Source organism: Eleutherodactylus coqui, chromosome 4 (assembly GCF_035609145.1).
Source record: "Eleutherodactylus coqui strain aEleCoq1 chromosome 4, aEleCoq1.hap1, whole genome shotgun sequence".
In the NCBI taxonomy this organism is placed as follows: domain Eukaryota; kingdom Metazoa; phylum Chordata; class Amphibia; order Anura; family Eleutherodactylidae; genus Eleutherodactylus; species Eleutherodactylus coqui.
The window spans coordinates 48,438,411-48,460,949 of record NC_089840.1 but is presented as its reverse complement, the minus strand read 5'-3'; the positions used below and the strand labels follow the sequence as shown (position 1 = coordinate 48,460,949).

The 22,539-nt window shown below is 46.5% G+C and overlaps 1 protein-coding gene across 4 annotated transcripts in view; it reads right to left on the bottom strand.

Moving 5' to 3' along the window:
• LOC136625299 (nectin-1-like) overlaps positions 1-15,003 on the bottom strand; it is a 70,206-nt gene extending 55,203 nt beyond the window's left edge. For all 4 annotated transcript variants that reach the window (XM_066599386.1, XM_066599387.1, XM_066599388.1 and 1 more), the window contains exons 1-4: positions 14,875-15,003; positions 10,211-10,534; positions 8,738-9,052; positions 2,736-2,841 (exon numbers count right to left, since the gene is read on the bottom strand). In XM_066599386.1, coding sequence (XP_066455483.1) covers positions 2,736-2,841; positions 8,738-9,052; positions 10,211-10,534; positions 14,875-14,926 — 797 coding nt within the window. In that variant the 5' untranslated portion in view covers positions 14,927-15,003. The remainder of the gene's footprint in view (positions 1-2,735; positions 2,842-8,737; positions 9,053-10,210; positions 10,535-14,874) is intronic.
• Positions 15,004-22,539: the final 7,536 nt, after the last annotated feature.

The following is a 22,539-nucleotide window of genomic DNA, read 5'->3' as shown; positions in this document are numbered from 1 at the left end:
CTAATCCATTAGCCCATAAGATGTCCACTGAGCTGAATGCAAAATCAGTAATAGCATCAGTGGAAATCAGCCTATATAAGATATAAATAGAGCTGATCTTTGAAATGGTGCTAAGAGTGGTTAAGTTGTAGAGTACGCCAGGAATTCTAAGCCTGTTAATAAGAATTCAGTATATCAGGGTTGAAAAGATAGATCAGATAATAAATAAAATAAAAAAGATGCAGCGCCTGTAGCTCTGATGGTGAGCTAGAGGCATATGAGGCTATCTCAATCAGAGTGAATTATATAGCCCTCAATGTTACGCCCTTTGGGGAGGGGTCCATGAATTGGACCTATCCTAGTTGGATTCCAATTGCCTGTGGGGGTGGTCATGAGGTCATATACAAAACTCATATTATACTGGTTGATTCCAGACTGTGGGAGACACAAGAGTCAGGGTGCAGACAAAGACCTGACTTAACATCAGGTTATCGCTGTGCGATCGCTGTATACCGGCGCCGATCGCCCGATAGATAGCGTTACTGGCCGGGGAGCCGGACATTTCCGGATCTCTCTGCGCATGCGCGAACGACGTGATGACGTCACCACGTTCGTCACGTGTTCATGCGTTCCACAGTGCCGTGGTGCGTTCCAGAGTGCCGGAAGGAAGAAGATCTCGTCGTTTACTTGTTGCTAGGCAGCGCAAGCTCCCTGTTTTCATCAGTAGCGGAAGCATTAGCGATCGCAGTCTTCTGCAGCAGACTTAGGTATCGCTGCAGTGTAAAAGATTAATGTTGTAGCTTTTATTCAGAGCATGATTTAAACTCAGGCTAGGTAAAAATTAACTTATAATATATCTCCCAAAGCTTTTTGTGGTTTTTGATATTAGATACAACCAGCATAAACTTTTTAAGTAGATATTATATGATTATATGCATGATAGCATTTATTTAATAGATCATATCAGAGATACTTATATGCATTTTCAACCAGGATATTTGTGATAGCAGAGATAAGGATCACATTAAATGGAAGTCAGAGGTTTTAATGCATCACAGTTGCATTAGTCTGAGATGAAGATGGAGTTATTCCTTTCAAGGTACAACAAAACTAGAGCGGTATTAACTGAAGAGAGAGGTGGTTCAGGATTATTTAAGTCAGGGCTTATAAAAAGCAGTTAAAGCATAAATTGACATTTAGGCCAGACGGGCTAAGTGACTCCATGCGATATATCCATGCTGATTCCCATTACTTATAATTCATTGGGATCTCTTGACCATACGAATTGTTGTGTGGAAGGGGTAATGTTACATCCCTTTGTATTTATGTTTTGTGAGTCTTTATAGCCCATTTATGTTTTTTAAAAAAGGATCTCAATAAAAATTATTATTTTAGTCTATAACTGTGAAGGGCCCAAGTCACTAAGAAGATGCTCCACTACTTTATGCACTCATTAACTTTCAGGTTGTCTTATAATAGACATGCTTAATGCTTATGTACCAAGAAGAAGATAGATTTACCTTGGATTATATCTTTATGGTGGATATTTTAGTGTCGGCCAGAGATGAAAGTTTCTCATAGTGAGTAGATATGGTTGTGCCATGTTCCTTGTTTAACTCTTGTGGGACCATTTTAGTGGCATTTTGCAGTTCCCCAGAACTACTGGGAGAGCCCAGCAGGTGAGAATTGCAGGTCAAAATTCAATAGCAGAATTAGGAATTTTTAGCAGGTTTCTTGGTCGTGTCTACTGCGACTGTACCCTGCCAGGCCAACACGGTGTATTCTGCTATCTAGCTCTACTATGTGTGCTTTCCTTTGGGATCTGTACTGTTTCCTATTCCTTGATATCTGACCTCTCAAATATACTAACGTAGTAGCATAGCAAGTAAAGCTGATAAAAAAATACATGTCCATTCAATTCAGCCCATTATCCTGCAAAGTTAATCCAGAACAGGACAAAAAAAATCTCCATGATGTAGAAACCAATTTTCCTAGTTTTAGGAGAAAAAAAAAATTTCTTCTCGATCTAGCAATCAGAATAATTCCCTGATATAATTCACTAACCCTTCTGAAGTTATATGGCGATTATAATATGTATTATTACACTCAAGAAAGGCATCCTTTTGTATTCTTTATCGAATTCACCATCACCTCGTCCTCAGAGTTCCATAGTCTCACTGCTCTTACAGTAAAGAACCCCCTTCACTGTTTGAGTAGAAACCTACTTTCTTCTACACATAGATGTCCCCTTGTTACAATTAGAAGTAAAAGGTAGGTATGAGGCTCCCATTACAGTTTGGTTTAATTCATCAAGGCGAGGGGCATCTTCGTTGATTTGCACTGAGGCACAACCTTGGCACTCTCGGTCTCTGATGCAAAATCTGTAACACAGCCCCCCACTTACCATGTGCCATTTATAATACTGGTGTCTTGCCTTATGTGGCAGAATGAGCTTTGGGCTCCCACAGGCACCAGGGCATGGGTGCGGCTGCTATTTATGCACCCCCTATGAGTTTTAGCATAGTTTCTCGCCTACAGTCACCTGACCTATGCCCGTAGCATCCGCCATGTACTGCTGTAAGGCTTCGTCAGACTCTTTATTTTTCCCTAGAAGCAATGCTTTTTTACATCTCCATAAATATGACTGCTGATGGAGAAGTTCATTATTTTTTTTACTATCGGATTCGTATGCATTGTGATTGATTGCCCATTCATTTTGCATTACAGCCTTCTAGGTAGCTCCTTCCTGGACTTACCTTGTCCATTTGTACGTTGGTCGTGGGTTGGCTTCACTTTTACATAAAAGCTGCAGTGCTTCTTTGTCTTTTTTGAGTACTTCAATTTTCACCATCTGAGGAGGAACTAAATGTCAAAAGATAACCATAAGAAATAGACCATTCTTTGTGTTAGGATTTTTATAGTCCGTAGCCAGCAATGCAAATATATTATAATCAATCACTTGGCACATCTTACACCGGATTTGCGTACACTGCACAAATAAAAGCTTTTCAGAAACATTCTGTACTCTGAAAAATATTTAGTGGCCTTAGCGGGTTCTCACACTGCCGTGAACAATATCATGTAAATATTAGTACTTTTTTTGCGTACTGTGTACATACTTGGCGGTACTAATTATATATTGTTTAATGTGCAAAAAGATGTATATACACACTGTAGTAGACTACCTTATTGGGATGTGTGAAAAATGCCCAAATAGTAGTTACAGCTGGCAAATCTCTAAGACTCAATTAAAACTTTATGTAACGGTTGTATTTAGTGGCCAGCTTGTATAACAAAAACTCTGGATTGCTTTAACCTCAATACATTTCTGACTGGTGGTCTGAGAGGACTGTTGATGCAGTTGGTTTTGGAATAGCTGAGGAGTAATGAGTGCAGGTCCCCCCAAGTCTACCCTGCTAGTAGAAGAAGTAAGCTACTCAAGTTGAGGGGAATCTGCAGAGAGTGGAGAAGAAACACTTTGTTAGAGAGCTTATAGCAGTGAGTCACCAGTGTTTTCAGAAAGGATAGGTCAGTGCTGTCAGAGAAAAGAAGGAGTGACATCAAACATCACCTCCAAAAACCTGCAAATGCTACAGAGAATGCCAATGGTGGTTATGCAAAGGCTGATCTAAACAACAAGTCTCTAAGGTAGGACTCTAGTGTGCACACTTAAGAACTTAAAACTAAGATGGAAATTTTACTTCCCATTGGTCGACCACCACCATTTGGAACTGTTACTGCCTTCATGTATCTTCTTGTGTACTGGAGAATGCTCCCCTCCCCAAGCCATGTGGGGCACCCAAGATACTAATAGAGGCTGCATTATTGGGCTCTCAATATTAGGTGCGGGGGAAGACTCAGATTTGCTCACATTAATGACGATAAAAACAGACTGAAGAAAGCTTATACAGTCCTGATCGATCGGTAAGTTGTTAGGCCTCATGTCCATGGGGAAAATCAGGCCCGCTACTGATTCTCCATGGAGAATCCATAGTGGGTCCCTCCTGCCCCGCGGACGTGAGGGATGAAAATAGCAATTACTCACCTCTCCGCACACTCCGGATCTTCCCTTCTTCGCGGCTTCATCTTCTCTCCGTCGCGGCCGGATCTTTTTTCTTCAGCCTGGCGGATGTGCACGGCATGTCGGTTGCGTGCCGCGCGCATGCGCCGGCCCGAAGAAAAAAGATCCGTCCGCAGCAGAGAGAAAATGAAGCCGCGAAGAAGGGAAGATCCGGAGCAGGTGAGTATATTCTAATTTTGGTCTCCCGTGGATCCGGACGGCTTCCATAGGCCTCAATAGAAGCCTGCGGGAGCCGTCCCCGCGGGAGACCCGCACGAAAATGGAGCATGGTCCATATTTTTTCATTTATTTTTTTTTTAAATCACTTTTATTGACCATCCGTGCGTATTTATCTACCCGCGGGTGGTCAATGCATCCCTATGGGGTGCGGATCCGCATGTGGGTGATCCGCTGCGGATTTAAAATCATCTTTTGCCCGTGGACATGTAATTCACCGTAAAATTTCACTGCTTATATTCTGTTATAATTACTTTGTTTCCCATCTATTTGTCAATAAACAAGAAATACTGCAAATGGTGTTTTCATGCCTCTGGTTTCTCTGCCGCTCCCGGCCCTTCAGTACTACCATGGTCACACTGCAATACCTAGATAGAAAGTTGTCCCATACCCATAGGATAGGGGAAAACTTTCTGATTGTTAGGGGCCTGACCACTGGGACGTGGATGATGCAGCCACACATGTGAATTGCTACTCCATTCATTTCAATAGGAGCACCAAAGACTGCTGAGTCCAAGGCAATCTCCAGTTCTCCCATTGAAATGAATGGAGTGGCAGCACATATACAAGTCCACCACTCCATTTATGTAGGGACCCTCAGGATCCCTATTTTTGAGATCGAGGGGTCCCAGCAGTCAGACCGCCAACAATCACAAAGTGATCCCCTATGCTGTGAATAGGGGATTGCTTTCAATCTTGACAAAAGCCTTTTGATGCAGATGTCAAACCAGACTCCCATAATACATACAGACCCTCTAAACTAAGGGTGCCTTTATACACAACGATTTATTGTCCGTACGAGTGAATGACGTCAGAGTTCACTCGAGCCCAAATATACTGGCAGATCAATTGTTTGCTTGCAAAAACGTTCAATTGTTCTCATTCACTGTGCCAGCAAAGAACAACTGAACAATCAGCTATTAACCCTTTGCAATCCAATTTTGGATTCAGGGTTTCCTAAGGGGCTCTCTCTATCTGCCATTATACAATTGTGCCATCTGCAGGCTAAAGCCAGTACTGCGGTATAGGACATGCTGGAGAGCCTCCCCCCCCCCCCCCCCCCCCCCCGACAACAGACCGGACAGTAATGTACAGGAAGAAAACCCTGTTGGCCGTCTTCCGACATTGGAGCTGTACAGCCTTCAATCAGAAGGTCTTCAGACGTCATACAGGGGATTGGAAAGGGTTAAACCAAAGGATTAGCAAACAAGGCAATGAGGATTTTCATGTTTGTATGAAAAGAATGATGAACAATAAGCGAACTAATTATTGTTTGATCGTTGGCTGCATTTACTCTGAATGATCCCCATCCAGAACACTAAATTAATATAAACGCCAGAGCAGACATCTACAGACCTATATAGTTATATAGACTATGGTTACTCATCTCTCCCTGTTCATGCGGTCCTCCCTTCCCATGTGTCATCACAGATGTGGATCTGAATATGGGTCTAGGGAGTAAAGAGGAGTGCAAGAACAGGGCAGATAACATGGCACCTGGCAGACTTCCACAAGTCTGGGAGGTGTAAACTTTTTCCTAAAGTCTCCTGCAAGCTGCTATAGCTGACAAATATAAAAGCTCACTCACATTGGCGTATGTTTGCCACATATTATGCATGCATTTTGCACATCCATAATACACGGTGCTAAAAGTCCATTAATTTCTATTGGGCCATTCACACCTTCGTTTTTTTAAAGCACATGAAGAAGAACGCAGCATGTCCTATTTTGGTGCATAATAAACACCAATATAGGCTATGGGGATTTAGCATGCGTATTTGCTGTGTACTGCGTATTTTATAGTGAGCCTCAATAGGCATACATGTAGCTATTTCAATTATGAGTGTATGAGAAGTTCCATGGGTACAATCAGTGACTAGATTTATGTTGTACAGTAAGTGTTTGTGTATCAGAAACGCTATCCTTTCTCCTTAGGCCTCGGTCAGACGACCGTTTTTTGCCACGATTTGCGGATGCACATGCGATCTGCGCATATATAGAACCATTGCTTCGCAATGGGATCGGTCAGATGTCCGCTTTTTATGCGGATGTCCGATAAATTATAAGACATGACGAATCGCAGATCGCGCCTATCTGCGTTTCCTTGTGTTCTATATATGCACTCAATGGGGCCGGCGGCAGCAGCGCCAACCCCATTGAGAACATATTCTATAAAGATCATTCTCCTCTGCCACAGCTGTAACAGCTGTGGCAGAGAAGAACAATTTTCGCCCATTGAATTCAATTGAGCCAGCAATACAGCCGGCTCCATTGAAAGCAATGGACTGCCGGCGAGCGCGGGATGAATTTTCAGGAAGGGCTTACAAATATAAGCCCTATTGAATGACAGCTGAGAGATGCCCCTGATTGGTCCCTGCGCTCAGCCAATCAGAGGCAGCACTCACTCACCCATTCATGAATTCATAAATGGGTGAGTGAGAGCTGCCTCTGATTGGTGAGAGCTGTGACCAATCAGAGGCAGCCCATTCAGCAGGCGGGGATTTTAAATCCCCGCCTGCTGAATACTACACAGCAGTTCAGGAGAACTGCCGCCGGCCGCGGCTGAACTCCGTCTGCCGGGACAAGGTGAGTATATATATTTTTTTTATTTTTACACATTTTTGGATGGTTTTCAGGGAAGGGCTTATATGTTTAAGCCCTTCCCGAAAATTCATCCTGTGCTCGCCGGCAGCCCATTGCTTTCAATGGAGCCAGCTGTATTGCCGGCTCCATTGAATTTCAATGGGCAGACAGCGCTCCTTTGATCGGGCCCGTTTCGCCGAAAACGCTGCTAGCTGCAGATTTTTCGCCGAATTGTCGACCCAGTCACGCAATTTGCAGATGCGCATCCGTCATGCGATCCGCAAATCGCAGCAAAAGAGAGCACCTTGAAGGTGAGAGTGAGTGAGGAGACTTATAAGGCCATTCATGCTCTTCTGGGTAATATGCTAATAAGGGAGATGGAACAATACCTCTGCAGCACCACCCATTGGAAGGCAGCATTCCTGTAAGTCAATGTTAGACTCTTTATACAACCTTTTAACAATGACTGGGACAACCAGTACTAATTCCCATTTACATGCAAATTCGGTTCCTCTTGTATTTTATGGCTGAGCGCAGTTAGTGGTGTATGCTACGTATGTACGCTCTGTTGTAATAGATCTGGGTTCCCTGATATCATACTAGGGTTGATGGGAAAAAATGTAGTTATGATTTTTACGCTTTGGTAGAGTTCGAGAATCAACGAGAAAAAACTCCTTGGCAGAAGAGGCGGTAAAAACGACTGATGTAACAAGATCGTCTAACAATGGGAGAGAGACAAAGCAGGGTGTAGTTAGTAAGACTTCTTTTGAAAAGCTAAGTTAGTAATGACTATGTTTAACCCCTACAAGATCAGAGAAGCAACTGCTCTAGGAGAAGACTTCAAATCTAGTCAAATCTAGATAACTGAATGTATCATGGTGTCACAGATATATTTATCTTCATAGAGTATACGGTTTTAAGAAGCACCAAAAATTTTAAAAAATTACTCATAGATTTTCCCACGTTAGCTTTTGTTTTCATTTCTAATCATTTCATCCGGAGCTTAAAATGCTTAATCCAAGTCACTTTCCACGGCCTGAAATCGTACATGGGGTCATAGGAAACAAAGTGTCCGCTCTTCCTGCTTCCTCTAGTGAAGGCAATCTGGTACTTTCGTCAAACATCCTGGACATTTCTAGAAGTAGAAGAAAAAGATCAAGTGGAACAACCCAGGTGTAGAAAGGTCTGGAATGAGGAACCCGGAGCTTGGTCACAGGGATAGGATAGAGTTTTAAAGTTTTTTGTTTGTTTTTAGGAAGCCCACCCTTTGAAACGTTATAACCCCCATGGTAAACGTATAGAATCACAGACAAGGAAGAGAAGAAAAAAAACTGCTTTTGGAAGGAATGAATGTGGCGCAGCCTTCAGACAAAGATAACCATTGTATATTTGCCAAAAATATCTTAGTTTATTGATAAGAACCAGCTTGTATATTCGTTTCAAGGTATGTGAACCTCTTTCTCAGTACTCGCTGGGGATACATGTCCTTGACAGTGTATCTTAGGAAAAGTTCTTTTGGCATGGTATCACCAGCAAGTTCTGAGGAAGAGGGTCACATACCTCCAAACACATTTACAAGCTGGTTCTTAACAATAAACTAACCGTGGACAGGTGCCGTTTTTGGAAGAAAGCAGCCATGTTTTCTAATCCTAGACATCCCCTATAAACAGAGTAGATTCCATCTACATACCAGGAGACCACCAGTCAGAAATGTTGGAGAGAAAATCCAGGTACACTGGTGAGGTGGAAACTCTCATTGGTTAGTGGGAGGATACTGCTTTTCGTATTACTTCATTGGTATGCTGTGTAGCAATTTTACTGAATGTTATTACAGGTCACAAGGCCAAAAAAAATTCATAGAAATTAGTTCACACCTACATTGAATGTTGGTCAAGTTGACGTTGACGGTGATATTTTTCTGGTGCTCAAACGGAATTGTAGGCTGATAAACCAAACAGCTTACTTCGCGGCCGTACAACTGTAGCGTTGACACTATATACAGCTGGCTCCTCTTACTCGTAGTTCCATTGGAATATGTAACAGGGTCCTCTTCTTTTGAAGTAAAATGTATCCCATGTATAATCCACTGGATCACCGCAGGTGGTTTTGCCAAGAGGGCCAAGCACTCAGTCACCATATTAATACAGGAAGTCCTGACGTCTTGCGTAAGCTCTTGTCTGACGGTAGGCAAGACTGCGTATAAAGTGCATAAGTGTTTATGTTACTATATAGGTTTAAAGAGGACCAGTCGTGTACTTTATGCTGCCCCCACCAAGGATTAGTGTTAAGCCAACCAGTAGAACCCCGTTTCATAGTTGAACCGTTCGGTTCGGCACGAGAATGTTAAACAGGGCTTGTTTAGCTCTTAGACTGTGTTATACACCAGTTTTGGGTAAACCTATGGTTCGGATCAAACTAATTCAGACTCAAACAAACTTTTTGTAAAAGTTAGGTTAACCGACTGAACTGAATTTTTTCAAGCGTTCGCTTATCACTACTGAGACTATGCCATGAAAGTCTGATAGATGTGGGTCTCATCTCAAGGACTAAGCCTGACTACCCCCAGAACAGATGTATGTAGTTGCAGGAGGTGGTTGGGAATTTTGGAATCAGCCAAAAATAGTGAGATGTCCTACGCCATTTCTGTACCTCCCATAGAAGAAAATGGAGTTTCAGAAACAGTGTGGTATGGCAAGCTACATGATGAACTGAGATAGGACTACTCCTTTAAGACTAGGACTACACATACCAGATGAGGTAAGAAAAAAAGAAAGAAATCACAAATAACTGAATATAAAAAGACCTAATTTGATGATTTGAATTCACAGAAGGCTTCCATAATAATGTAGAAATATAAAATATATAGCTAAACTAAGACTGATTTGCTCAAAGTTTCAGGCCCAACACCTAAGGCTACATTCAGACAGCCATATGTGAGGTGACTTACACAATTGTTATCAGGGAGCTCATGATACCAGTCTGTGTGCTGTCCAATATTAATGGACTTGGCACATTGCATGTACTGTACCTTGTCCATGAAAATATATGGGAATAGGACATGTAGCGATTTCTTTCACATGAACCAATGGTCCGTGGGAAAGAACGTTTGTATGAATAGCCCATAGGCTATCATGGGGTCATGTGCTGTCTGTAGAATACATGGCCAGAAAATATGGTTGTCTGAATGGGCATTAGGCTGCACTACTGAGAGATTCTGAAAATGTTCGCTTCATTGTCATCAAAATTCCCCAGTAGTGCAGCTCACGCTTTTGACCCGTAACTTTGAGCAATAATATATCTCCATTTAGACATAAGATATAAACCAGCTGCACATTTTTAAAGAATTCTTACCCATAACTTGTAACTGGGTTCTTCCTTCAATGGTTCCAGATGGGAATGTAGTGAACACACATTTGAAGATGCCCGCATCGGCCAGGGTGACATTCGATATCTGAATGGATCCATTTTTATATCCATCTCCACTAAAAATAACAGTCCCTCCGTATGACTTATGATATATTGGTCCGGTGTCACTTCGATAAGTGAGAACTGTCACACTGGTTCCACGCTCTTGCTTCTCCCAGGTGATCTGTTTGACTTCTTCTGTGGTGTCAGCTTGGCAGGCCAGAGTCACGTGCGAATCCAGCCATGCATAAACCACCTCCGGAACCCGTACTGAAAAATAAGCACATACCTGTAAATAACAACTTGTACTGGTAGTCATCCTTCCTGAGAGTCAATGATGGGTTGTCAAAGCCCCAAAACAGACTTGCTTAATAACAGTCTGATCCTCTAGTCATACGCTCTTCCATCTGCCCTCTACCTATTATTAACTAAGTGGCAGTTAGCAAAAAGTCGACAGATGGAAGCGAGTACGACTAAAGGATCAGACTACACAGGGCTTGTTTGTTCTCTGTAACAGCGGAGACTGTAAGGCTGTAAGGCCGTTTCAAAACCCGCGGCAGTCTTTCAGGAGACTAGTCGAACTATAGTTGCCCTGTGTAATGCCACCCTAAGGACTGGTTCACATGGGCGTATTTCCTGTCCATGGATACACAATATATTAACGATATGAAAAATGCCTATTCCCTGCATAATTCTGCCTTTATGCATTTTTTGTGAATACGCAGGAAACTTGAACTAATGGTCGGGACCAGAGAATTCTCCTGCCCTGACCAATTAACCTCTTGCATGCCGCAATCAATAGTGATCCTGAGATGTAATCACAATGCGATTGCAGGGTGCCGATGGATGCCCATCGCAGCAGGAGGCCTCATTAAGGCCTCAGGTTCTGCCAAGCATGCCAGCCTGTCTCTTTGGCCTAGATCCACAAAATAAACTGAGTTAGTAGGAAACAGCTTTAGGCTGGTGTCACAACTCCTTTTTCCAAAAATTCAATTTTTTTAGTGGTTCTATATGGCTGTATTTTACCGCCTTTTTCTGCAGCGATAATCGTCACATCCAGATGTTAGCTGTAGTTCAATAAGGAATTCTGAAATGCAATACAAATATTGCTGTTTTTAGGGCATTTTTATGTCCCCGGTGTTTTTGACAGTATGCTCAGTTTTTTTCTGATAACTTTTCATATAATTCTCTATAGAGAAGAAAAAAAAAACGAAAGCGTACATTTCATGGTGTTTTTTGCACACTAGAAAAAAATGCAAGAAAAAAAATTATAAGACTATGGGCATATTTATGATATCACTTGTGCTAGAATTCCAGCAGCAAAAAGTGGCAATAATGGTGCAAACGACAAAATTGTGACTTTTTAAAAAAATGTAAGGCACTTTAAAAAGGTGGCCTAGAATTAGTGGGTTTACTGGTATAAATTATAGCTGCATCTATGCTGGCGTAAGTGCCAATCTGGTGGATGGAGGTGCAGCCAGATGTGACAAGTGTTTTACATAGTATGTTAGGATGAAAAAGTACATATGTCCATCCAGTTCAGCCTATCTCTCTCCAATGTTGATCCAGAAGGCGGCAAAATAACCCTCCAATGAGATAAAAGCCAATTTTCCACATTTATGGCAATCAGAATTATCCCTGGATGAACAACCCTTCTGAAGTGATTAGTGATAACGTGTGATATCATAGTGACCCAGAAAGACATCTAGTCGCCTCTTAAACTCCTCTATGGATTTTGCCATCACCACGTCCTCAGGCAGAGAGTTCCACAGTCTCACTGCTCTTACAGTAAAGAACCCCTTTCTGTGTTGGTGATGAAACCTTCTTTCCTCTAGATGTAGAGGATGCTCTCTTGTTACAGTCACAGTCCTGGGTATATATAGATGATGGGAGAGATCTCTGTATTGTCCCCTGATATATTTATACATAGTTGTTAGGTCACAAAAAATTTAAATAAGCAGTAATTAAATACAAGTTCCTCTTCCAAAGTCCCTGAATCCAAAGTTACTAATCCAAAAGTCACAGACTTAAAGGGGTTGTCCCGCGGCAGCAAGTGGGTCTATACACTTCTGTATGGCCATATTAATGCACTTTGTAATATACATTGTGCATTAATTATGAGCCATACAGAAGTTATAAAAAGTTTTTTACTTACCTGCTCCGTTGCTGGCGTCCTCGTCTCCATGGTGCCGACTAATTTTCGCCCTCCGATGGCCAAATTAGCCGCGCTTGCGCAGTCCTGGTCTTCTGCTCTCTTCAATGGAGCCGCTCGTGCAGAATGCAGGCTCCGTGTAGCTCCGCCCCGTCACGTGCCGATTCCAGCCAATCAGGAGGCTGGAATCGGCAATGGACCGCACAGAAGAGCTGCGGTCCACGGAGGAAGAGGATTCCGGCGGCCATCTTCACAGGTAAGTATAGAAGTCACCGGAGCGCGGGGATTAAGGTAAGCGCTCCGGTAAGCTTTCTGTACGTCCCTGCATCGGGGTTGTCTCGCGCCGAACGGGGGGGGGGGGGGGTTGAAAAAAAAAAAACCCGTTTCGGCGCGGGACAACCCCTTTAAGATACCATTCACTTAGGGACAATGCCCACGGACAGATTATCGCTGTGAAAATTGCGCGACCCCCACCACCACCGAAAGTCATGTGCTGCACTGCTCATGCGTGCTGGCTCCCTAGCAGAGACTCTCATCACGGATCTGAAGAGGTGAGTATAGGGTACATGGGGGGGGGGGAGGAAGGCGCCGGGTCTGATTCTGCTGCGATATTCCGCAAATTCTGGAATCCGACCAGGCTGTAGGCATTAGGCCTTAGGCTGATTTCCCACTAGCAAGCACAATATGGGCTCATATATCACACTCCCCACTTGTGAATTCCCTACAGATGCGAGGCGTTTTCATGTCAAAACAACCTTGCATCATTTCGGGAAGAAGCAATCCTCCACCTTTGTTGTCACCTGCAGCGGAGGATCGCAAAGTTTCTCCCATTGAAAACAATGGGAGACCTTGCATCGCACGTGCCTAACACAGGGCGCGATGCTGCCGCAGGCCCGATTAGAGACAATGGGCGGTGGGATGCGAGAGCATGCAGCTAGATAGAACATGTTGCAATTTGTTTCACATATAGTATCGCAGCGTGGTGCATGCAGGAAAACATCGCTCATGTGTATGACCCTATTCAAAAGAATGAGGTTCATATTTATGCGTTTCGCAACGCACAAATCTTGTACGATTTTCTCGCCTGTTTGAAGGCAGCCTTAAAAGAAAGCCATGCTAACACTCAATTAGGTTTCAATTTATATAAATCAACAGCCGATGCAGTGACTATTACTCCACTGCTTTAGGGCTTCTTCACATGGGCGTGTTTTATTCCCGTTATGCGACTGTGATAATCATGGCCACATAACGGGACAAAGCAAAACTATTGATTTCAATGGTTTTGTTTTCCTTAGTTGTATTCTCGCCCATATTAATAACTAGTAATTAGAGATGAGGGAGCCTACTCGGATAAGGCAGTTACTCGAGCGAGCATGAGAGATCTCTCTCACTCACCCCCTACCCCCCCACGAGCCTGCTCGGATGAGAATGCAGTTACACGAGAAGAGCGATGCTCGCTCATCTCTACTAGTAATACTACATGCGAGAAAAATATGACAGGACTTATCTTCCAGGTTCCCCCCCCCCCCCCCCCCCCCCAAACTTGCACACTGTGGCACAGAGTTTGAATGGCCATATAAAAAAAGAATTTTAAAAATGCACTTCATGCGCAACTACGCTCCGTAGCAGCGAACATAGTTGTGCGTACGCCCATGCGTTTTTGCTCTTACACAGGAGCGATAGTTGTTCAAGTGAATGGAGGTGGATGGGCTGGGAATCGCTGCAGCCCACCAGTCTCCATACACAGGCAGTCGCTTAAATACTGAGCGGCTCCTATTTGCCCGGAGCGAGAAGCTGAAAAGAAACGACTATTAACAATTGAGCGACTTCTTGCTCAGCGCCCTGTCTGCTGCCATCTGTACACGGGTCAATAGTCACCAAAATTTGCTCATTAGCACGTTTCATAAATGCTGCAAAATTGCTCTAAAGTGCAGTAAAAATATTATGGTTATACAGCTGCACACATCTACTATGGTTTGCCGTTATCCACTACAGTGTATTGAAAAGTTAAGTCAGCTAAAGAAAAAAATAATCATAAAATTAAACACAAACTGTAGATCTCATTTATTCTCCGGACTACGTACCAGAACTTCTTCATGTACCAGGGGAAATTTGCATTAAGACTGGCGTTGGAAATGTTGGGCTTAGCAAATTCTCCCTGCGTATGTTACCTTGTCAAGCAAAATTACCAATGCCAACAACTTCAAGAACAGGTTAAAAACAATATCTGAGACAAGATCTTATCTGTGATCCTTGGATAGAAGCTAAAAAGTCAAAACCTCACAGGAAAAAGTATTCTCTCCATCCGAGTGTAAGGCAGGTGCTTTGTGTAACATCGCATATGGCATTAGGGTAGGAAGCGACAGAACGACGATACAGCAAGAATACAGATAAGAACACAATGTAGCAGAATTGGACAGCAACCAAAAGGTTAATAGTTCTCCTAAGGATCACTTACCCTGACAGTGCGCGACTTGTAGAATGAAGAAGACGCAGAGCAGGGAGAACATCTCCGCTCTGTCTGACCCTGGAGTGAGCTTCCAGTTTGAGAAGGAGAGGAAGGAGGAAAAAAGGAAGGAGGGGCTCCTAGCACAGCACAACACATCTCGTCAACCATAAGCACATCAGTCGTGAGGGTGAGCCCTCCATCCCTCCGAGGTCGGTAAAATGAGTACCCAGCCTGGTGGGGGGTAATAAATAAATTACCTGTGAAAGTGCTGCGGAATAAGTTGGCGCTATACAAATAACAAGATTTAATGGTAAAAATCGCATCACACCTGAATGCAAATCGCATGGCATATAAGGGCACTGCGATTTTTTTTTTTAAAGATACCATAACAAATAATTGGCGATTCCTAATGAGGAATCAACCAAAAATACGACATGCAGAAATTCTTCAATGTCGCCATTAGGCTGCATTCCCACGAACGTATATCGGCTCGGTTTTCACGCCGAGCCGATATACGTCGTCCTCATGTGCAGGGGGGGGGGGGGGAGGATGGAAGAGCCAGGAGCAGGAACTGAGCTCTCGCCCCATCTCTGCCTCCTCTCCGCCCCTCTGCACTATTTGCAACGGGGAGAGGCAGGACGGGGTGGGGCTAATTCTCGGAACTTAGCCCCGCCCCGCCTCCTTTCATTGCAAATAGTGCAAAGGGGCGGAGAGGAGGCAGAGAGCGGGCAGGAGCTCAGAGCACTGCTCCTGGCTCTTCCAGGCTCCCCCCCCCCCCCTGCAGAGAGAGAGGACGTATATCGGCTCGGTGTGAAAACCAGCCGATATACGTTCGTCCGAACCCAGTCTTAAAGTGCATGAATCACAATAGTGGCTCTGCCCGCCCAGTCTCATTGCTGACTATGGACAAGGGGCGGGAGCTTAGCTCTGCTCCATCCAGCCCACTCCCATTGCAAACCGCTCAGAGGGGAGGAGAGAAGCAGAGAGCTGGTGAGTGGGAGGGAATATAATGTATTGTTTAACTTTTTTACATGTTTTTGGAGATGTTGGGCAAAAAACTGAAATTGCGCCATTGTTTTTTTAGGTTTTCTTTTACGTTGGTCACCGTATGGTATAAATGACATGTTACTTTAAAGATTTAATCTGCAGCTCCAGTGAAGCTACGTGAGGCAATGATTTTTGCAGGATGAGTTGTAGTTTCCTTTGGTACCATTTTGGGGTAATAGAGACATTTTGATCATTTTTTATTGCATTTTTTTATGAGACGAACAAAATACAGTCATTTTTTTCAATTGGCATTGCTGTTTTTATTGCACTTTATTGTGCAATATAAATAATATGTTAACATCATTCTTTGGGCCAATGCAACTATGAATATACCAAATTTATATATATTCCAAATCTAGAGATGAGCGAGCACCAAAATGCTCGGGTGCTCGTTACTCGAGAAGAACTTTTCGCGATGCTCGAGGGTTCGTTTCGAATAACGAACCCCATTGAAGTCAATGGGCGACCCGAGCATTTTTGTATTTCGCCGATGCTCGCTAAGGTTTTCATGTGTGAAAATCTGGGCAATTCAAGAAAGTGATGGGAACGACACAGAAACGGATAGGGCAGGCGAGGGGCTACATGTTGGGCTGCATCTCAAGTTCACAGGTCCCACTATTAAGCCACAATAGCGGCAAGAGTGGGTCCCCCCCCCCCCTCCCAACAACTTTTACTTCTGAAAAGCCCTCATTAGCATGGCATACCTTAGCTAAGCACCACACTACCTCCAACAAAGCACAATCACTGCCTGCATGACACTCCGCTGCCACTTCTCCTGGGTTACATGCTGCCAAATCCCCCCCCCCCCACGACCCAGTGTCCACAGCGCACACCAAACTGTCCCTGCCCAGCCTTCAGCTGCCCTCATGCCACGCCACCCTCATGTCTATTTATAAGTGCGTCTGCCACAGGAAAAGCAGGCACACACTGCAGAGGGTTGGCATGGCTAGGCAGCGACCCCCCCATAAAAGGGGCGGGCTGATAGTCCACAATGCTGTACAGAAGCAATGAGAAATCCAATCCTGTGCCACCTCCATCTGGAGCTGCACACGTGGGCATAGCAATGGGGAACCTATGTGCCACCCACTATTCATTCTGTCAAGGTGTCTGCACGCCCCAGTCAGACCGCGGTTTTTTATAAATAGTCACAGGCAGGTACAACTCCGCAATGGGAATTTCGTGTGCACCCACAGCATGGGTGGCTCCCTGGAACCCACCCGCTGTACATAAATGTATCCCATTGCATTGCCCATCACAGCTGAGGTAATGTCGTGGTTAATGCAGGTGGGCTTCGGTCCACACTGCATGCCCCAGTCAGACTGGGGTTCTTTAGAAGTGGACACATGCAGTTACAACTCCCTGTGGACCCACAGCATGGGTGGGTGCCAGGAAGCCACCGGCGGTACATTAATATATCCCATTGCATTGCCCAACACAGCTGAGGTAGTAATGTCGTGCTTAATGCAGGTGGGCTTCGGCCCACACTGCATGCCCCAGTCAGACTGGGGTTCTTTACAAGTGGACAGATGTAGGTTAAACTCCGTGTGCACCTACAGCATGGGTGGCTCCCTGGAACCCACCGGCGGTACATAAATATATCCCATTGCATTGCCCAACACAGCTGAGGTAGTAATGTCGTGCTTAATGCAGGTGGGCTTTGGCCCACACTGCATGCCCCAGTCTGACTGGGGTTCTTTAGAAGTGGACACATGTAGTTACAACTCCCTGTGGACCCACAGCATGGGTGGGTGCCAGGAAGCCACCGGCGGTACATTAATATATCCCATTGCATTGCCCAACACAGCTGAGGTAGTAATGTCGTGCTTAATGCCGGTGGGCTTCGGCCCACACTGCATGCCCCAGTCAGACTGGGGTTCTTCACAAGTGGACAGATGTAGGTTAAACTCCGTGTGCACCTACAGCATGGGTGGCTCCCTGGAACCCACCGGCGGTACATAAATATATCCCATTGCATTGCCCAACACAGCTGAGGTAATGTCGTGCTTAATGCAGGTGGGCTTCGGCCCACACTGCATGCCCCAGTCAGACTGGGGTTCTTTACAAGTGGACAGATGTAGGTTAAACTCCGTGTGCACCTACAGCATGGGTGGCTCCCTGGAACCCACCGGCGGTACATAAAAATATCCCATTGCAGTGCCCTACTCAGCAGAGCTAACGTCAGATACAATACAGGTGGGCTTTGGCCCACACTGCATGCCCCAGTCAGACTGGTAATATGTACCTTAACAGTAACCTCGTTGGTGGCGACTGCGGACCTAGTAGCGCGGTTTTATGTCTTTGGTTTTCGGAATGTGGCCATGATTAACTGGGCCGTGGCGGGGGGATGGTGGGGGGGCTCTCTTGTAGTGTCGTTAAAGGTGAAATTCTTGGACTGCCACCAGACGGACCAATGCAAAGGTATTTGCCAAGAATGTTTTCATTGTTGGAGGAGGAGGGGGATGTTTTGGAGGCACTATGTGTCCTCTCCACGTGTCCGTGGTTATATGCACCTTAACAGTAACAGCGTTGGTGGGAAATGGCCTCGCCGCCATCATGTCTTTGTGAAGCCTCTGTTTCCACACCCCAGTGACATACCATTAGCTGCGGTATAGGCACAGCCCTGAATTATTCACATTTCAGCGGTAGTATTAGGGACAGGCCCCACTGACATATCACTAGCAGCAGTATAGGGGGAGCGCAGTCTTAGTTCCATTTCAGTAATAGTAGCACTCAAGACAAGCCCCAGTAACAATTCCCATTGCAGCAGTTTAGGGAGATAACAGTCTCTTTCACATTTCAGTAGCTGCAGTATAGACAAGGCCGCAGTTACATTTATGTAGCAAAAGTGTAGGCCAACCCCAAACACCTTTCTGTACCATGAGTGCAGGCGAAGAACATTGAAATTACTATGATTACACTGTAGGTGAGGGGGGCCCAAAAAAATTGGTGTAGCAACAGTACTAATGTACCTCAGAAAAAATTGGCCATGCCCAACCAAGATGGCAGGTGAAACCCATTAATCGCTTTGGTTAATGTGGCTTAAGTGGTAACTAGGCCTGGAGGCAGCCCAGTTTAACGAAAAATTGGTTCAAGTTAAAGTTTCATCGCTTATAAGAGCATTGAAACGTATACAAATTGTTTGGAAAAATTATATGAGTGAGCCTTGTGGCCCAAAGAAAAATTGCCCGTTCGGCGTGATTACGTGAGGTTTCAGGAGGAGGAGCAGGAGGAGGAGGAATATTATACACAGATTGATGAAGCAGAAATGTCACCGTTTTGGATGGTGATACAGAACGATGCTTCCATCCGCGGGTGCAGCCTACGTATTGCTTAGGTATCGCTGCTGTCTGCTGGTGGAGAAGAGAAGTCTGGGGAAATCCAGGCTTTGTTCATCTTGATGAGTGTAAGCCTGTCGGCACTGTCGGTTGACAGGCGTGTACGCTTATCTGTGATGATTCCCCCAGCCGCACTAAACACCCTCTCTGACAAGACGCTAGCCGCAGGACAAGCAAGCACCTCCAGGGCATACAGCGCGAGTTCAGGCCACGTGTCCAGCTTCGACACCCAGTAGTTGTAGGTGGCAGAGGCGTCACGGAGGACGGTCGTGCGATCGGCTATGTACTCCCTCACCATCCTTTTACAGTGCTCCCGCCGACTCAGCCGTGACTGGGGAGCGGTGACACAGTCTTGGTGGGAAGCCATAAAGCTGTCCAGGGCCTTAAAGAGTGTTGCACTGCCTGTGCTGAACATGCTGCTCGATCTCCGCACCTCCCCTGCTACCTGGCCCTCGGAACTGCGCCTTCTGCCACTAGCGCTGTCGGAGGGGAATTTTACCATCAGCTTGTCCGCCAGGGTCCTGTGGTATAGCAACACTCTCGAACCCCTTTCCTCTTCGGGAATGAGAGTGGAGAGGTTCTCCTTATACCGTGGGTCGAGCAGTGTGTACACCCAGTAATCCGTAGTGGCCAGAATGCGTGCAACACGAGGGTCACGAGAAAGGCATCCTAACATGAAGTCAGCCATGTGTGCCAGGGTACCTGTACGCAACACATGGCTGTCTTCACTAGGAAGATCACTTTCAGGATCCTCCTCCTCCTCCTCCTCCTCCTCCTCCTCCGCCTCCTCCTCCTCAGGCCATACACGCTGAAACGATGACAGGCAAGCAGCATGGGTACCGTCAGCAGTGGGCCAAGCTGTCTCTTCCCCCTCCTCCTCATCCTCCTCATGCTCCTCCTCCTCAATGCGCTGAGATATAGACAGGAGGGTGCTCTGACTATCCAGCGACATACTGTCTTCCCCCGCCTCCGTTTCCGAGCGCAAAGCATTTGCCTTTATGCTTTGCAGGGAACTTCTCAAGAGGCATAGCAGAGGAATGGTGACGCTAATGATTGCAGCATCGCCGCTCACCACCTGGGTAGACTCCTCAAACTTTCCAAGGACCTGGCAGGCCCACTCTTCTGAAAATAATTGAGGAGGCTTACTCCCACTGCGCCGCCCATGTTGGAGTTGGTATGCCACTATAGCTCTACGCTGCTCATAGAGCCTGGCCAACATGTGGAGCGTAGAGTTCCACCGTGTGGGCACGTCGCACAGCAGTCGGTGCACTGGCAGATTAAACCGATGTTGCAGGGTGCGCAGGGTGGCAGCGTCCGTGTGGGACTTGCGGAAATGTGCGCAGAGCCGGCGCACCTTTACGAGCAGGTCTGACAAGCGTGGGTAGCTTTTCAGAAAGCGCTGAACCACCAAATTAAAGACGTGGGCCAGGCATGGCACGTGCGTGAGGCTGCCGAGCCGCCACCAGGTTACGGCCGTTGTCACACACGACCATGCCCGGTTGGAGGCTCAGCGGCGCAAGCCAACAGTCGGTCTGCTCTGTTAGACCCCGCAGCAGTTCGTGGGCCGTGTGCCTCTTATCTCCTAAGCTGAGTAGTTTCAGCACGGCCTGCTGACGCTTGCCCACCGCTGTGCTGCCACGCCGCGCGACACCGACTGCTGGCGACGTGCTGCTGCTGACACATCTTGATTGCGAGACAGAGGTTGCGGAGGAGGAGGAGGAGGGTGCTTTAGTGGAGGAAGCATACACCGCCGAACATACCAACACCGAGCTGGGGCCCGCAATTCTGGGGGTGGGTAGGACGTGAGCGGTCCCAGGCTCTGACTCTGTCCCAGCCTCCACTAAATTCACCCAATGTGCCGTCAGGGAGATGTAGTGGCCCTGGCCGCCTGTGCTTGTCCACGTGTCCGTTGTTAAGTGGACCTTGCCACTAACCGCATTGGTTGCACAATGTTGCAGGAGACGTGGTCGTGCAGGGCTGGGATGGCACATCGGGAAAAGTAGTGGCGACTGGGAACTGAGTAGCGCGGGGCCGCCGCCGCCATCATACTTTTGAAGGACTCCGTTTCCACAACCCTATACGGCAGCATCTCAAGGCTGATAAATTTCGCTATGTGCACGGTTAACGCTTGAGCGTGTGGGTGCGTGGCGGCGTACTTGCGCTTCCGCTCAAAGACTTGCGCTAGCGACGGCTGGACGGTGCGGTGCGAGACATTGCTGGATGGGGCCAAGGACACCGGAGGTGAGGGTGTGGGTGCAGGCCAGGAGACGGTAGTGCCTGTGTCCTGAGAGGGGGGTTGGATCTCAGTGGCAGGTTGGGGCACAGGGGGAGAGGCAGCGGTGCAAACCGGAGGCGGTGAACGGCCTTCGTCCCACCTTGTGGGGTGCTTGGCCATCATATGTCTGCGCATGCTGGTGGTGGTGAGGCTGTTGGTGGTGGCTCCCCGGCTGATCGTGGCGCGACAAAGGTTGCACACCACTGTTCGTCGGTCGTCAGGCGTCTCTGTGAAAAACTGCCAGACCTTAGAGCACCTCGGCCTCTGCAGGGTGGCATGGTGCGAGGGTGCGCTTTGGGAAACACTTGGTGGATTATTCGGTCTGGCCCTGCCTCTACCCCTGGACACCGCACTGCCTCTTGCAACCTGCCCTGCTGCTGCCCGTGCCTCCCCCTCTGAAGACCTGTCCTGTGTAGGCGTTGCACACCAGGTGGGGTCAGTCACCTCATCGTCCTGCTGCTCTTCCTCCGAATCCTCTGTGCGCTCCTCCATCGCACTTACTGCCCTTACTACTACCTCACTGCAAGACAACTGTGTCTCATCGTCATCGTCCTCCTCACCCACTGAAAGGTCTTGAGACAGTTGCCGGAAGTCCCCAGCCTCATCCCGAGGACCCCGGGAACTTTCGAATGGTTGGGCATCAGTGACGATAAACTCCTCTGGTGGGAGAGGAACCACTGCTGCCCAATCTGAGCAGGTGCCCGAGAACAGTTCCTGGGAGTCTTCCCGCTCCTGAGCATGTGTCATTGTAGTGGAGTGAGGAGGCTGGGAGGAAGGAGGAGCAGCAGCCAAAGGATTCGGATTTGCAGCACTGGACGGCGCAGAACTGTGGGTGGATGATAGCTTGCTCGAAGCACTTTCTGCCATCCACGACAGGACCTGCTCACACTGCTCATTTTCTAATAAAGGTCTCCCGCGTGGACCCATTTATTGGGCGATGAATGTGGGGACGCCAGAAACGTGCCTCTCTCCTAATCGCGCAGCAGTCGGCTGCGATACATCTGGATCAGGAGCTCG